A 17,061-nucleotide genomic window follows, 5' to 3' on the forward strand; every position below is an offset into this window, starting at 1 on the left:
ACACCTTCCCCCAATATGAGCAGAGGAGGAGGAGCCCCGTACAGAATTTCGAAAGGAGTAAGGTGATAGCGAGAGGGAGTGTTTCTGGCCCGAAACAGGGCCAGGGGAAGGAGCACCGTCCAATCAGTACCGCCAGTCTCTATGGACAATTTAGTCAAGGTCTCTTTTAGAGTCCTATTCATCCTTTCTACCTGTCCTGAACTTTGGGGTCTATAGGCACAATGTAATTTCCAATCAGTCCCCAGGTATTTGGCCACACCCTGACTTACCTGGGCGACGAAGGCGGGTCCATTATCAGATCCTATTACCTTAGGAGCTCCAAACCTGGGGAAAATTTCTTCTAATATCTTCTTGGCTACCACATTCGCTGTCTCTTTTTTGGTGGGGAAGGCTTCTATCCATCCTGAGAAAGTATCTATAAAGACTAAGAGATATCTGTTACCGTATCTTCCTGGACGGATTTCAGTGAAGTCGACTTCCCAGTAAGCTCCAGGTCGGTCTCCTCGGAGCCTCTTACCGCTGGCCACATTTCCTTTGTTTGTGTTCACCTGCTGGCATGGAATACATTCCCGAGCAATGTGCTCGGCTAATTTAGTTAGTCCCGGGACATCATATCCTGTTTTCTGCATCAGAGATACCATTTTCTTAGTTCCCAAATGAGTCCATCTATGAATTTGCTGTAGCATAGATTTGGCTTGCTGGGGGGACAAAGTTTTTTTAGTTATGGCTGGGGGTGTTACCTCTTTACCCTTTGGTGTTTCTGAGCCTGTTAATTCTAGGATGATTTCCCCCAGAGCTACTTCTCGTGCCACTCGATCAGCCATATTATTGCCAGTTATTATTGATGAATTCCCTCTTTGGTGTCCGGGACAATGGATGATGCTAACTTTTGTAGGGAGCATCAGGGCTGCCAGCAGGGCTACAATTTCTTCCTTATTTTTGATTTCTTTTCCTGCCGAGGTCAATAAGCCCCTCTGCTGGTAAATGGCACCGTGGACATGTGCAGTGGCAAAAGCATACCTGCTGTCCGTATAAATGTTAACCTTTTTATTCTCTGCTAACTCTAAGGCCTTTGTCATGGCTATCAGTTCAGTCCGTTGAGCGGATGTTCCTTGTGGCAATGCAGCCGCCCATATGACTTCTTTTCCGTCTACCACCGCAGCTCCCGCCCGCCGCTTACCTTCATCCAGAAAACTGCTTCCATCCGTGAACCAAGTGAAGGCGGCGTCAGAGAGGGGCTGGTCCATCAGGTCGGGCCTTGTTCCATGGGCTGCCGCTAGTACCTCCTGACAATCATGGATAATTGTGGTGCCTTCTAGGTCAGGGTCAGGCAGCAAAGTAGCTGGGTTCAGCCCCGTGGCTGAAGTAAATTTAATGCGGTCCGAATTCAGGAGCAGAGTCTGATAATGTGTCATTCTGGCGTTGGTGAGCCATCTATCAGGCGGTTGGCGAATTACACTTTCTAGTGCATGAGGTGCAGTTATTGTCAGATTTTGTCCCAAAGTCAGTTTATCTGCATCTTTTACCAGTGTGGCCACGGCAGCAATTATTTTCAGACAGGCAGGCCAGCCAGCTGCCACAGGGTCTAATTTCTTTGATAGGTATGTAACAGGGCGATTCCAAGGGCCCAGCTTTTGAGTCAGTACTCCCTTTGCAATACCTTTGTTTTCTGCCACATATAGATGAAAAGGTTTAGTTACATCGGGTAGCCCTAGGGCCGGGGCTGATAGCAAGGCTCTCTTAATTTGGTCAAAAGCCCGTTGTTCCTTGTCACCCCATGTGAATGGGGTGCCGCTCTTGGTTAGGGGGTACAGAGGGGCTGCCAGTTCAGCAAACCCCGGAATCCATAGTCTGCAGAATCCAGCCGTCCCCAAGAATTCTCTGACCTGTTTGGGACTCTTAGGGGCAGGTATTCGGGCCACAGTGTCTTTTCTGCTTTCTGAGAGCCATCTCTGTCCTTCTTTTAGTAAATACCCCAGGTAACTGACCTGTCGCTGACAGATTTGTGCTTTCTTTGTTGAAGCCCGATATCCCAGTGTCTCAAGTCCCGTTAATAGCCTTTCAGTTCCCCCTGACGCAGTCTTTTTGGGTCTCTGCCGATAAAAGAATATCATCAACATATTGAAGCAGAGTTACCTGGGGGTTAGATTCTCTGTACGATGCCAGGTCCTGATGCAGCGCTTCATCGAAGATGGTAGGAGAATTTTTAAATCCTTGAGGCAGGCGTGTCCAAGTCAGCTGGCCTGCTATTCCTGAGGCAGGGTCCTTCCACTCGAAAGCAAAGTAGGGCTGGCTGAGGGAGGAAAGTCTCAAACAAAAGAAAGCATCCTTAAGATCCAAGACAGTGTACCAAGTATGTTGAGGTGGGAGAGTACTCAAGAGGTTATAAGGATTTGGCACAGTGGGGTGTAAGTCTGTTACCTGCTTGTTTACCTCTCGTAGATCCTGTACTGGCCTGTAGTCATTAGTCCCTGGCTTCTTAACAGGCAGGAGAGGTGTGTTCCATGCTGATTGGCATCTCACCAGGATTCCTAATTCCAGCAGTCTCTGTATATGTGGACGGATGCCGTCCCGAGCCTCTTTGCTCATAGGGTATTGGCGGATTGTTACTGGTGTGGCGGTAGCCTTAAGTTCCACTACCACCGGGGGGCGGTATTTTGTCATCCCCATCCCAGCAGTCTCAGCCCAGGCCTGAGGGAACCTGGTCATCCAGTCCTGCATATCAGTTTGAGGAGGTGAGGGTTTCTCATAGATCCTGTGTTCATCTTTTAATTTCATAGTTAAAATCTGGAGGAGCCTTCCCTGGCTATCCGTTATGGTGGGTCCCTCGGGCTGGAAGTGAATCCGTGCCCCGACTTTGGAGAGTAGGTCTCTCCCCAACAGCGGATAGGGGCATTCTGGAATGACCAGAAATGAGTGGGTCACTTGCCCCATTCCAAGATCTACAGTCCGGCGGGTGGTCCAAGAATATTGTTTATTTCCTGTAGCCCCTTGGACCCATGACCGCTTGTCTGAGAGAGGCCCTCTTGGTTGCAGGAGGACTGAGTGCTGAGCTCCAGTATCCACCAAAAACTGAACTGGTTTCCCCTCAACTTTCAGGGTTACCCTGGGCTCGGGGAGAGGGTCCGAGCCCTGACTTCTCTAATCTTCCTCTTCCAGGGGTAAAATTTTGTCTCTGGTTGGTTTTTCCCCATTCTTCTTTTTAGGGCATTCTCTTACCCAGTGACCTTTTTCTTTACAGTAAGCACATTGATCCTTGTCTAATGGTCGCCTTCCTGTCCGCCCTTCCTGTCTATTCCTGTCTCTAATATTTCCTCTTCTGACTACAGTGGCCAGTATCTTACTCAAATTCCTCTCTTGCCGCTTGTCCCGCCTTAATTCACGGGCCTCTTGTTCCCTCTGCTTCCTTTCTTCCCTTTCCTCTTCTGTTTCCCTCTTATTACATACTTTATCTGCCTCTTTTACTAAGTCCTGAATTGAGAAACCTTGTAGGCCATCCAGCCTTTGTAACTTCTTTCTAATGTCAGGGGCCGCCTGGTCAATAAAGGCCATTGCTATGGTGGCCTTATGTTCCTCAGAAGTTGGATCATAAGGAGTGAACCGTCTAAAAGCCTCCATTAAGTGTTCTAGGAACACGGTTGGTGACTCCTGGGGCCCCTGAGTTACCTCTCTTACCTTGGCCAAATTCGTGGGGCGCCTGGCCGCTCCATGGAGACCCGCCACCAGAGCCTGGCGATACATCTTTAGGTGCTCCTTACCTTCTGGGGTATTGAAGTCCCAAATCGGCCTGACGAGTGGAAAACCGGCATCAATCTCGTTAGGCAACTGGGTAGGTTGCCCATTGGCACCTAACACATTCTTTCTAGCCTCTAAGAGAACCCGTTGCCTTTCCTCAGTTGTGAGGAGAGTCTGGAGGAGCTGTTGACAATCGTCCCAGGTGGGTTGGTGGGAGAAGACAAGAGACTCTATTAAAGCAGTGAGAGCCTGTGGATTTTCAGAGAAAGTAGGGTTATGCATCTCCCAGTTATAAAGATCTGCAGAGGAAAAGGGCCAGTATTGGAGGGGCCTCGATCAGAAGGACTTGGGCCCCCCCACGAGCGGCGCCGGGGAGGTGGAGCATGAGCGCACGTGTTAGAGCGCGGCGACGGGTCTGGTTCCCTCGGCCCCGGGATTCGGCGAGCCCTGCTGCCGGGGGGCTGTAACACTCGGGGAGGGGTGGGCCCGCCGCCGCCGACGCCGACGACGCCGGCGCCGCCGCCGCTGGCCAGCCGCCGAGACGATGACGACCGCGACGACGACGACGGGGCCCCCCCCGAGCCACCTTCCCCACCGGCCTTCCCAGCCGTCCCGGAGCCGGTCGCGGCGCACGGTCGCGGCGCACCGCCGCGGTGGAAATGCGCCCGGCGGCGGCCGGTCGCCGGCCGGGGGGCGGTCCCCCGCCGGCCCCACCCCCGGCCCCGCCCGCCTACCCCCGCGACCCCCCCCGTCCCCATCCGCCCGCGGAGACGCGGGGGGAGAGGCGAGGGGGGAGGGGTTGGGAGGAACGGGGAGCGGGAAAGATCCGCCGGGCCGCTGGCACGGCCGGACCCGCCGCCGGGTTGAATCCTCCGGGCGGACTGCGCGGACCCCACCCGTTTACCTCTTGAACTCTTTCTTCAAAGTTCTTTTCAACTTTCCCTTACGGTACTTGTTGACTACCGGTCTCGTGCCGGTATTTAGCCTTAGATGGAGTTTACCACCCGCTTTGGGCTGCATTCCCAAGCAACCCGACTCCGGGAAGACCCGGGCCCGGCGCGCCGGGGGCCGCTACCGGCCTCACACCGTCCACGGGCTGGGCCTCGATCAGAAGGACTTGGGTCCCCCACGAGCGGCGCCGGGGAGTGGGTCTTCCGTACGCCACATTTCCCGCGCCCCACCGCGGGGCGGGGATTCGGCGCTGGGCTCTAGACTTAACTTCGGTCCAGTGACTTAGAGTGAGAGAGAGAGACGTCGTCATAGTTTGTCCCATTATCGTCCGTCAGGAGAAAGATAGAGCACAGGAGAACAATAAAATTTCAGAAGACACACATTAATATTGCCGCCGCGAGCTCGTTTTAAAACCGCAACCAACTCAGATTCAGATGGCAGTTTGTATATCCTGCCAGGACCGATGAAGGGGAGACAAAATTTGTCTCTCCTTCCAGATGGACCACCAGGGCGTCCCCCAGGGTCCGTGGACACCAGCTATTGGCACGTCTGCCTAGCCAGGAGTCCAATACAGATTTCACAGAGAACCGGTTCGCGCGGCTTCTTTCTGATGGCGGCTTACAGAGGACAGAAGACGAACAGACAGACAATTAGGCCTACCTGATACCTCCAACTCCCGAGGTTCCGGCGACCCGGGGCGAGTGGGGATCCCGGACGAGCCCCCAATCTGTTAGACCTGAACGGTCTCTGAGGGGTCCCAGCTCGCCCAAGAACCGCCAAGAGTCGAGAGTCGCTGCAACACGCAAGAGGTTTATTAGGAGCCGGTGCACCGGGGTTCCTTGGTCCTCACGCAGGAGGCCGAAGAGGAACCCCCCCAAGCGGAATTACATACATTTTATAGTTTTCATTATGCAAAGTGTGGATATATCAAGGGTTTTTTCCTCATTGGTTTGTTTGTTCCTGGACCGGAGTGGGGACTTGGCTCTAGTTCCTTGATTGGTTAGCTGTTGGATGCCTGCTTTACATTTACCGGAGTGGGGGTCTTGGCTCTAGTTCCTTGATTGGTTAGCTGTTGGATGCCTACTTTACATTTACCGGAGTGGGGGTTGAGTCACATGAGTTATGGTTGGCTAGGGCGACCTTTAAACTCTGGCTTAATCATTCTTATCACCCGCCATACTGGTTTGCTGAGGTTTCATCCCCCGCCATACTTGTTTGCTCGGAGCGGTTTCTGCCCAGGGCGGGGACATTCCATTATCTTATTGCCAGCGAAAAAGCTTAAAGCTCAAAAGTATCGATAGGGAAGTAGGGGTGTAAGTATAGTTGAGGCCCTACACTTTGATGAGAAGGCATTATTCTTTAAAATACTTCTATTCTACACTTAATAATCTCCTTCAAATATCTTTGAGAAAAACTTCTTTATATCATAGTACACTTAAGTCAAACATAACTAAAAATAATTTAATTGTAATTAGAAAGTTTTCTATTTTGAAATTGTAACATATTTTAGCTCTGTTTCTTTTTAAAAATTATTTATTTATTTATTTATTTTGCGGTACGCGGGCCTCTCACTGTTGTGGCCTCTCCCGTTGCGGAGCACAGGCTCCGGACGCGCAGGCTCAGCGGCCATGGCTCACGGGCCCAGCCGCTCCGCGGCATGTGGAATCTTCCCGGACCAGGGCACGAACCCGTGTCCCCTGCATCAGCAGGCGGACTCTCAACCACTGCACCACCAGGGAAGCCCTAAAAATATTTATTTTTTAAACCTTACTTTATTATTTTCGGCTGCATTGCATCTTCATGGCTGCACACAGGCTTTCTCTAGCTGATGCAAGCGGGGGCTACTCTTCGTTGTGCTGTGCAGGCTTCTCATTGCAGTGGCTTCTCGTTGCGGAGCACAGGCTCTAGGCGCACAGGCTCAGTAGTTGTGGCTCACGGGCTCTAGAGTGCAGGCTCAGTAGATGTGGCACACGGGCTCAGTAGTTGTGTCTCACAGGCTCTAGAGCTCAGGCTCAGTAGTTGTGATGCATGGGCTTAGCTGCTCCGTGGCATGTGGGATCTTCCCAGACCAGGGATCAAACCCGTGTCTCCTGCATTGGCAGGCGGATTCTTTTTTTTTTTTCCCCACTGTTCAAGGTTTATTTGTTGTTTTAGTTGGTATAACACTTAGATAGTTGGCTGCATTATTTATGTCGATTTTTCTTTTTTACATTACATGGCAATGTATACTACTCTAATACATATAGTACATAAAATAAGCTTCTTTAGAACAGTTATGCACAAGACATACAATGCTGGATTTATAATCAATCCCAGAATGTGATTAATTGGAGAAAAAAAAGTTGGACTAGGCATCTTGGCTAAAGGAACCAGAAGTTATAAAACACGGGGTTAAATACACATCTGGTTTGAAGGGCAACTGCAGCATCTGCAACACTGGCAGTGGTACCTCTTGAGGAAGGAGAACTATTTTACAGCAATTTAGGAACCAACTTAGGAACACACAGGGTAAGTGCCATGCAGCATCAGGATACAGCTGCAAGGTTTTCTGAACCATTCCTATTGCTAATGTTAGGAAATTGATGTTTTTCCTAGGCTGTCTTAACACTACTCCTTTAGTCACAGATCAGCTATAAAGGACAATATGCACAACCTTCAACTAAAATCCTGTTGTAGCCTCGACAGTGAAGTGGTATGATATTAGACTTTAAAACTGCAGCTCTGGGCTTCCCTGGTGGCGCAGGGGTTGAGAGTCCGCCTGCCGATGCAGGGGACGCGGGTTCGTGCCCCGGTCCGGGAGGATCCCACATGCCGCGGAGCGGCTGGGCTCGTGAGCCGTGGCCGCTGCGCCTGCGCGTCCGGAGCCTGTGCTCCGCAACGGGAGAGGCCACAACAGTGAGAGAGGCCCGCGTACCGCAAAAAAAAAAAAAAAAAAAATTAAAAACTGCAGCTCTTTCTGGATCCCCTAAAGTGCATCTGCACTCTTCTTCAAACAGGCCTGTTCCTCGGGAGTCAGAGTCACTTTCACAACGTCTGAGATTCCATTCTGTCCCAAGATACAAGGAACACTAAGGAAGACGTCCTCTTTTATTCCACAGAAACCCTTCATCGTGGTGGAAATCAGATGTACCCACCTAAGATTCTTCATTATACTTTCTGCCAAATCTGCCACAGACGGTCCAATGGGCCAGGTTGTGTAGGTAGCTTTTCAGTCTGATCACCTCAAAAGCACTGTCAGCCACCTGTTTGTGAACTGCCTTCCACTGTTCCTTATCTGCATCAGTGCCTAATTCGGGGTGCAGATTCTTCAGGGAGACACCAGCAACATTCACTCCACTCCATATAGGCATACTAGAGTCTCCATGCTCCCCAAGGATCCACCCACGACAGCTTAATGGGTGAACTCCCAGCCTTTCCCCCATGAGGTAACGGAACCGGGCTGAATCCAAATTGCAACCGCTTCCAATAACAGTTTTGGGGAAAGCTGCTTATCTTCCAAGCCGCATAGGTCAAGACAGCCACTGGATTGGAAACAACAAGCAACTTGCAGTTTGGGCTGTATTTTACAATATTAGGAATGGTTAATTTAAAGACGTTCACATTACACTGGACCACATGAAGACGGCTTTCTCCCTCTTGCTGGCATGCCCCAGCGGTGATAATAACCAGCCTGGAGTTTGCTGTCACATTATAATCGTTGCCAGAGACGATTTTGGGTGTTCTAAGGAAAAGGCTGCCATGTTGGAGATCCATCATCTCTCCCTTCAGTTTGTCTTCTATGACATCAACAAGAGCAATTTCATCTGCCAAGTCCTTCATTAAGATACTGATGGGGCTTCCCTGGTGGCGCAGTGGTTGAGAGTCCGCCTGCCAATGCAGAGGACACGGGTTCGAGCCCTGGTCTGGGAAGATCCCACGTGCCGCGGAGCAACTGGGCCCGTGAGCCACAACTACTGAGCCTGCGCGTCTGGAGCCTGTGCTGCGCAGCAAGAGAGGCCGCGATAGTGAGAGGCCCGCGCACCGCGATGAAGAGTGGCCCCCGCTCGCCGCAACTAGAGAAAGCCCGTGCACAGAAACGAAGACCCAACACGGCCAAAAATAAATAAATAAATAAATAAATTAAAAAAAAAAAAAAAAAGATACTGATGGCACCGGCCATGCCAACAGCACCAACACCAACCACTGTAATCTTATTCTGGGGGACATGTTCTTCCTTAAGAAGATTCTGAATCAGCTGATGCTTGAGAGCTGCCATATTGGACTTAGAACTGAAAGGAATCGGGAGTGCACGGCGGGCGGGCAAGCGGCGCTGGACCCGGAATTGGCGGTAGCTGCTCGGGTACTCCGAGTCGGGAGCGGGAGGGGCCTTAAATAGAACCGCGAGGCTGACGTCGGGGGGGAGCCGGGCGGACGTGTGGGAACCCACCGGCAGGCGGATTCTTAACCACTGCGCCACCAGGGAAGCCCTAATATTGATTGATTGATTCGGTTGTGCCAGGTCTTTAGTTGCAGCAACTCCTTAGTTGCGGCTTGCAGGCTCCTTGGTTGTGGCGTGCAAACTCTTAGTTGCAGCATATATGTGGGATCTAGATCCCTGAGCAGGGATCAAACCCGGGCCGACTGCATTGAAAGCGCGGAGTATTAATCACTCCACCACCAAGGAAGTCTCTAGGTCTTTGTTTCTATTTCTGAAAGTTCTGTTATGTGTGGATGAGAAAGCCTGTAAAGTATACAGTCTTCAGAGGAAATTAAGATTAGTTCCATCTAAAGACTAATCATTTTTACAATGTTTTAAGGGCATTTTATAGGGAGATATATTCTCTTTAATACTAAAGAAATTAAAACTTAGGTTATCAGCTATGCAAAAACTTCATTTCAACCCTCGATATATTTACGGAAATAACTGTTTGATTACACCTACAATGTATGTTTTATCACGCCTACATGATGATATTTACATAGGGAAATAACCTAATTACAATATTTTCAGGTAAACGAATAACCTGCCACAATTCACCCTTGTGAAACAGATCATTTGAGTAAATACTTTGAATTACAGACTTCACTTTTAATTTGAAAATCGCCACCACCCAGAAAACAAATCTAAAATCACAGATGGTGGCCATGAGAGGCTAGGTAACGTACTCCATAATGTGGTGATTTCAGCATTTATTTGGTGTAGGCAACTGGCCAACAGGGATCTCGATGACTCGAGCCTTTCCCCTGACAACACATCCTATGCAACAGCCCACAGAGTCACCGCAAGTTTAAGTTCCTGTTATGGCTGACTCCCCCAGCTGCCCTTGTGATAACCATTTTCCCCTGTCACCCAAGGCTTTCGCCTGGTTCTTCTTTGGATGAGACACGCTTCCAACAAGGAAGCCTAGCAATTCCTGTTTTTTTGGTTTGCACTGACAAATGCAGCCTGAACCCAAGAAGCCAAAACATTACATCCATGGACCCTAATTGAAGGTACATGCCTCAGGGCATGCCCCATGCTCTCCGCCTGCACCCTTCCTTGAATTCTGACGTGTTCCCTCCAGCTGTATCTTGTACCTCCTCCAGGACCTGTGAGTAATAAACGCCTCCATTTCACGTTCTCTTGCAGTCTTTTACTGAGTTGCGGCTCAACAATCGGTATCAAGAGGCTCTAGTTAACAAATGCTAAATTTAAAAAGTCACAAGAGGGGGCTTCCCTGGTGGCGCAGTGATTGGGGGTCCACCTGCCGATGTGGGGGACGCGGGTTCGTGCCCCAGTCCGGGAAGATCCCACGTGCCGCGGTGCGGCTGGGCCCGTGAGCCGTGGCCGCTGGGCCTGCGCGTCCGGAGCCTGTGCTCTGCAACGGGAGAGGCCGCAGCGGTGAGAGGCCCGCATACCACAAAAAAAAAAAAAAAAAAAAAAAGTCACAAGAAGGATATTAGACAATTCTATCCAATGTATGAAGAATAATTAACAACAATTCTATACAATTATATTGTTCCTTGTTCTATGTCGTGTGTGTGTGTGTGTGTGTGTGTGTACACTTGAAGGTTTGACACAGGTAGGGAGAGGACAGTAAAGGAACCAGCACTGACCTGGCAGTAAGAAAGTCACAACTACAGCTTCCCAAGGATGAGCCTCTGGGCTGCAGATCACTGTGGTGTTGGTGGCCCTCTGATTTTTGGAATAAATTTTCCCTACATCCAAGAAGTTACTGGCCTCTCTCAAATTGTGTCCACTGACACATACCTACCAGAATCTATCTAATGAAAACATACTGCCATTTGAAGTTTATACTCATAATTTCCTTTCAGGATTCAAATGAACTTACAAACTCTCATGGGGTCCAACACAGCCTCCATGCAACCCATAATGATGCACTCATCCTGCTAGAAAATACCAGAAGACATTCCAAACTCTAATAAATCATGCCTGAGGGAAAAATACATATGAAGACACCCAAGGAACCACTACATGCAAAACACCATATTTTCATTCATAGTGACCACAGACCAAACACTGTCATATCCAAAAACTACATAAAAGAGATGTATCCTGTGGCGCACATGCCACAGAGACCCCACCATTTCCCAAGGAAATGCTCCAAATTCTTTCCTTCTTATCTTTTGTATCAGTGCATCTGAAACTTTATTTGCAACACAAAATACTAAAAAATACAAAAGGTAACCCACAAAATGATCTCTGAACTTTTCCCTGTATTACTCTAAAAATAGCACAGTGATTCTCTCCCCAGGCCCACCCAGACAAGGAAGGATTTATTACTTGCAGCAATTAATAAGAACACCAGAGTTCTTTCCCAAAGCAGTGCCGCCGCACAATGATCCTTGATCTCCCCAAAGACCGACACAAGTCACTTGTGCAGTGGACGCTGTAGGGCGCCCTCTAGCTCCATCGCCTGAGGACAAGGCATCCATCCTCCTGCACAGAAGGATTCCTGCAGGCTCAGCTCAGGGAACACATCTAACATTGGAGAAAATATGTTTTTCTCTGCCTAAATCCACTGCCTGCTTTCTTCTTCAGGTATGACCATGAAATATCCGAATAAACAAATGCATGTAAACCTCAGTGTCAGCAGCTATGTGCCAGGGAACCTCAGCTAAGACACTATGGCACCTCAAACCATGCAACGCACCCCACAACTACCCATAAACCTAATTCCGGGTGCTCCAGCCAGAAGTGAGACACCCTTCGCCAACAGCTCCACACACCCTTTGCGCCCACAAGGGACAGGTGCCCACATCTTGATGCCCCGACTTGCGGCCATGTCTCTGCTGCAGAGCCCTACAGGCTTCCTCCGAATGTGAAGGCAATTCGTTTCCGAGTGTTAGACGAGGGCCCACTCTTGGGTCCTGGAAGGGGTCTTCCCTCCTGCATCAAAAGTATGAACGCTACACATGCACGTTTTTACCAAGTGAGTTGAACAAACTAGAATTAATCCAGAATTACAGTGGCCATTATGAGTATCATTCCATTTCCCAAAACTCCTTTTCCTTAAGACTAAATTTGAAGACTGCAGTTCCAAAATTAAACAAGATGAATGGTATATTTATTTTCATTGGTACCTGGAAGCTTCCAAACAGGAACAAAATTCTAAAATTGTCTCTTTGCGAAACACTTACTGAACTGACCAAACCAACCAAGAAGCTAGAAATGAACAAAATAGCTTCTGAAGCCTTGGGCTGCTAGTGTTTTCCTCCCCCCAACTTGACGACTTGCGTGTTTTCTCAGAACCCTTTGTTTCAGACTCCACCATACAACAGTGGGAACCTTAGCAGGGCAGGAAGGATTCAGCACGGCAAACTCTTCCACAGAGACCAGCAAGGCAGTTTTCCCACACTTTCCTTCAAGTCACTGTGCTGCCTGGTGAGACCCTCAGCTGGACCCGACGACCCCCTGCAGGTCACAGACCAGGCCCACGCAGAGCAGAGTCCCCTCAGCCTCAGCCCAGACCTCAGCCCTCAGGAATGGGGGGACTCAGTCATGATGCTCAATGGTACATAGAGATTAGAACATACTGGAGAGCCTTAAATATTATTTATTGAAGTTGGGCCCCACCCTGATAATATGAAAGAGGATCTCTGGTCAGGGGGCACACACGGATTTACAAAAGGCCTCGTCCATCTAATGTGAAGACTGTATTGAGCAACCCTGATGGCCAAACTGATAATGAAAATGTGGTGTATATACAGAGAGAATGCAATATTGCCCAGAAATGTTGCCATTTGCAACAACACAGATGGCTCTAGAACGTACTATGCTAAGTGAAAAAAGTCAGACAAAAACAAATACCACATGGTTTCACTTATATATGGCATTTAAAAAAAAGTGAAATACAGTGAAGAGAGACTGGTAGAACATATGATTTCGAGAAAGGGGTAAAGGGGCGAGATAAGAGGGGCATATTTCAAGGACTTCCCTGGTGGTCCAGTGGCTAAGACTCCGTGCTTCCACTGCAAGGGGTTCGGTTTAGATCTCTGGTCAGGGAACTAAGATCCCACAGGCCAGGCGGTACGGCCAAAAGAAAAAAAAAAAAACAGTTAAGAGGGTCACATTTAAAACTGCACAATAGATAGGTCACAGTGATGTAATATACAGCATAAAGAATATGGTCAATAACATCATAATAATTGGGGGGACAAGATGGCTACTAGACTCCTTGTGGTGATCATTTCATAATGTATACAAATATTAAAACAGTGTATAGTGCACCTGCAACGTTATATTGTACATCACCTATATTCCAATTAAAAATAAAAAGAGAGGGAATTCCCTGGCGGTCCAGTGATTAGGACTCGGCACTTTCACTGCTGAGGGCCCAGGTTCAATACCTGGTTGGGGAACTAAGATCCCACAGGCCATGCAGTATGGTCAAAAAAAGCAAACAATTTTTTTTAGAAAGAAAAACAAACTCCATTGTGGAGAGATACCATATAAAACTAATGTATGTGGCAAAGCCAGGAACCAGGGCTCATACCTCACTTGGTATCAGAATGTACATTTTTGAGGAAAAACACACAAATATATGGCAAAGCTGATCCAAATTTTAAGCCTTCTGGAACATAACAGAATTCTTTCCAGAAATTTGACAAATGTAATGAGTGTGATCAACTTTGTAAACAATACACAGCTTTGTGGTCATGAAAGTATTCATATAATATGGAAACAGTACAAGTGAGTCAAGGCCTTTCAGCAATTACCTCAGCATACGTCACGAAGAATTCATACTAGACAGAAATGACAAATGTAATGGAGATAAATGTTCAAACAATGCTCTCAATGGACTTAACAATAAGAAAATTTACACTCAGGGGAACTAGGTTCATTACTTATGAAGATCAACCAAGATCAGACAGGACTCGGCGCTTTCACTGCCATGGCCTGGGTTCAATCCCTGGTCAGGGAACTAAGATCCTGCAAGCAGCACGGAACAACAGGAAGAAGAAAAAAATAAGGCTACTTAAAAAAAATAATAAAACTAGAGACTGTCATACAGAGTGAAGTCAGAAAGAGAAAAACAAATACCGTACATTAACGCATCTATGTGGAACCTAGAAAAATGGTACAGATGAACCGGTTTGCAGGACAGAGACAGAGACACAGATGTAGAGAACAAATGTATGGACACCAAAGGGGGAAAGTGGCGGGGTGGTGGTGGTGGTGGTGGTGTGATGAATTGGGAGATTGGGATTGATATGTATACACTAATATATATAAAATGGACAACTAATAAGAACCTGCTGTATTAAAAAAAAACTCATGAGATGGTGTCTATCAATGAAGCAAGGATACCTGTGGAAAAATCTAATCATCTGCATATTATTAAATGTGTTTATTCAATTATTTGAAGTTTCTTGAAAATGGTGTATTCTTATTAACGACATATAACCTGAAGTTTGTAATCTACTGATGTTATTCTTTTGTTACTTGCTATTCTTTTATCACCATGATGGTCTTAGGGAAGGGATGGGTAAGATGAAAGGACCTACTTCATTAGATGGGATTTATTCATATCCAGATTACTGTGAAAAACTAGGACACTCACTTTAAGGTACAATGTTATAAATAAACTTGACAGCATGGGGAGGGGCAGAGTATAGATATAAAACTATTATCTAAAATATAGTGCTTTTTGTGGTCATTGCCCCTTCTCTAGATTTGCTATGACTGAGGGCTATTGCTGATGATTATAGGAAAGGGTTACTCTACCAGATGATCGTGAAACACAGTACAACTGGACACTGAGAGAATGAAGTTTTCATGAGTATCATCATGGTAGAAAAAACGGAGGGAACAATCGTCTTCTGTCCTCTTAAAAGGGAATAGCTGTTGTATATCATTTATTAATGAAAATTAGTATTATTTCTAGACACTGAAGACATGGTGTTACAGAAGATAGTTTAATGAAAGGAACTAGAGTAAAGCATGCTTGTGAGGGATTCAAAAATTAATGTAATGTAATGTAATCTTTCCTTTATAATCCTGAATGAGTCATAAGCTTTCTATTGACCCCAGAGTATCCCACCTCTTTGGGGCACTTCATAATACGTAATATGTCGTTAGGCTCTCTAGGTTGAGGGGCATCTAAACAAGTTCTTTCCACGTTATATATAAAACAACGTTCAACTTTGGAAATATATATTCATAATCTGCATTTGACTTACGAACTCCTAAGTGTATCCCTGATTATTTCTGGGGCTACTATGAAAATACCAAGTCAGTGGAACTTCAGATTCAAGCTCCCTACAAACTGCCTCTCCTTACCTGAATATACACAAGATTATATTTCTACATGCCTTTTTTAGTGCTGAAGTTACACCCATGGTTTGCGTATCTACATGAAATGAAAATAGAAATATAGTAAGCATATGAAAACTATGAGGAAATAAAAGAACATTTCATAAATAAGGATTAAAAGGACACAATCTATCTTTTGTGCTTGCGGTGCTCAGAGAAATAACTGGAAAAGATCAAGGTTCATGAGTTTCCTCTAAGAATGAACATACACAGTGGGATTTATAAACTAGAAATTTCACGTATGCACTCTCCAAAATATTTGTTGGGTGTTTTTTTTTAGTTTTTTTTAAAGAGTTTTTTAAAAAAATACATTTATTTATTTATTTTTGACTGCATTGGGTCTTCGTTGCTACGCACGGGCTGCTCATTACGGTGGCTTCTCTTGTTGTGGAGCATGGGCTCTACGCACACGGGCTTCAGTAGTTGTGGTGCACAGGCTTAGTAGTTGTGGCTCGCAGGCTTTGGTGCACAGGCTCAGTAGTTTGGGCGCACGGGATTAGTTGCTCTGCAGAACGTGGGATCTTCCTGGACCAGGGCTCGAACTCGTGTCCCCTGCACTGGCAGGCAGATTCTTAACCACTGCGCCACCAGGGAAGGCCTATTTGTTGTTAATTTGTACTTTTGCTTTTTTTAAAAAAAAATTAATGAATTTATTTATTTATTTTTGGCTGTGATGGGTCTTCATTGCTGCGTGGCTTTCTCTAGTTGCTGAGTGGGGGCTACTCTTCGTTGCGGTGCGCAGGCTTCTCATTGCAGTGGCTTTCTTGTTGCAGAGCTCCGGCTCTAGGCACGCAGGCTTCAGCAGTTGAGGCTCGTGGGCTCTATAGCTCAGGCTCAGTGGTTGTGGCTCACGGGCTTAGTTGCTCCGCGGCATGTGGGATCTTCCCGGACCAGGGCTCGAACCCATGTCCCCTGCATTGGCAGGCGGATTCTTAACCACTGAGCCACCAGGGAAGTCCCTGTACTTTTGCTTTTTCTGCTGGAAAAAGATGGAACCCCACACAAAGTTTAGTTTGGAGGGCGTTCTGGGGAGACCAAGGTGGACCAAGTTGTTCCCAAAATGGCTAGAGAAAGCAGAGCAGAGAATGGTGATGTTCTTGTGTTACGGTGGATACAAGACTGGGCTGTGGTGATGGTACTTGCTTGTGGTGTGAACCTACAAGTCCTGCCAAGGGATGGAGTGCTCAGGCTTTATTATCAGCCTGCCCTGATAACATGGGAAGAAGAGGAAGAGCTTATATGGAGCCTTAAAGGTGTCTGTAGTCAGACCTCAAAAATGGAGAGTCAGACTCACAATGTTTTGGATTCCTTTTGTACTTCTACCCTCCAGAACAACAAGAGCATAAATCTATGTTGATTTAAGGCATTTAGTTTATGGTAAGTTGTTACAGCAGAAATAGAAATTTTAAAGAAATGATGTATATGGAAAATCAAAAGAATCTACAGAAATTTCTAGAAAAAGTACACGATGCAAGGTGTCAGCATACAAGTACACCATGCAAAAATGTATTGAAATTTTATGTAGTAGCAATTTACAAATGAACACTGAAATTTAAAATGTAGTATCTTCTTTAAATGCT

At 47.1% G+C, this 17,061-nt stretch overlaps 3 protein-coding genes across 4 annotated transcripts in view; 2 read left to right on the forward strand and 1 right to left on the reverse strand.

Annotated features, from left to right (window-relative positions):
• LOC131744510 (zinc finger protein 665-like) overlaps positions 1 to 17,061 on the forward strand; it is a 341,106-nt gene that overhangs the window by 163,286 nt on the left and 160,759 nt on the right. The gene's annotated exons all lie outside the window — the stretch shown is intronic.
• LOC131744559 (zinc finger protein 836-like) overlaps positions 1 to 17,061 on the forward strand; it is a 383,402-nt gene that overhangs the window by 132,747 nt on the left and 233,594 nt on the right. The gene's annotated exons all lie outside the window — the stretch shown is intronic.
• LOC131744640 (L-lactate dehydrogenase A chain-like) lies at positions 7,821 to 8,981 on the reverse strand. The gene is given in 3 exon segments (XM_059044304.2): positions 7,821 to 8,157; positions 8,159 to 8,526; positions 8,843 to 8,981. Coding segments are annotated over 3 exon segments (804 nt in total). The 5' UTR covers positions 8,942 to 8,981.

The sequence above is a fragment of the Kogia breviceps genome, chromosome 18 (genome assembly GCF_026419965.1).
Source record: "Kogia breviceps isolate mKogBre1 chromosome 18, mKogBre1 haplotype 1, whole genome shotgun sequence".
Lineage (NCBI taxonomy): Eukaryota > Metazoa > Chordata > Mammalia > Artiodactyla > Physeteridae > Kogia > Kogia breviceps.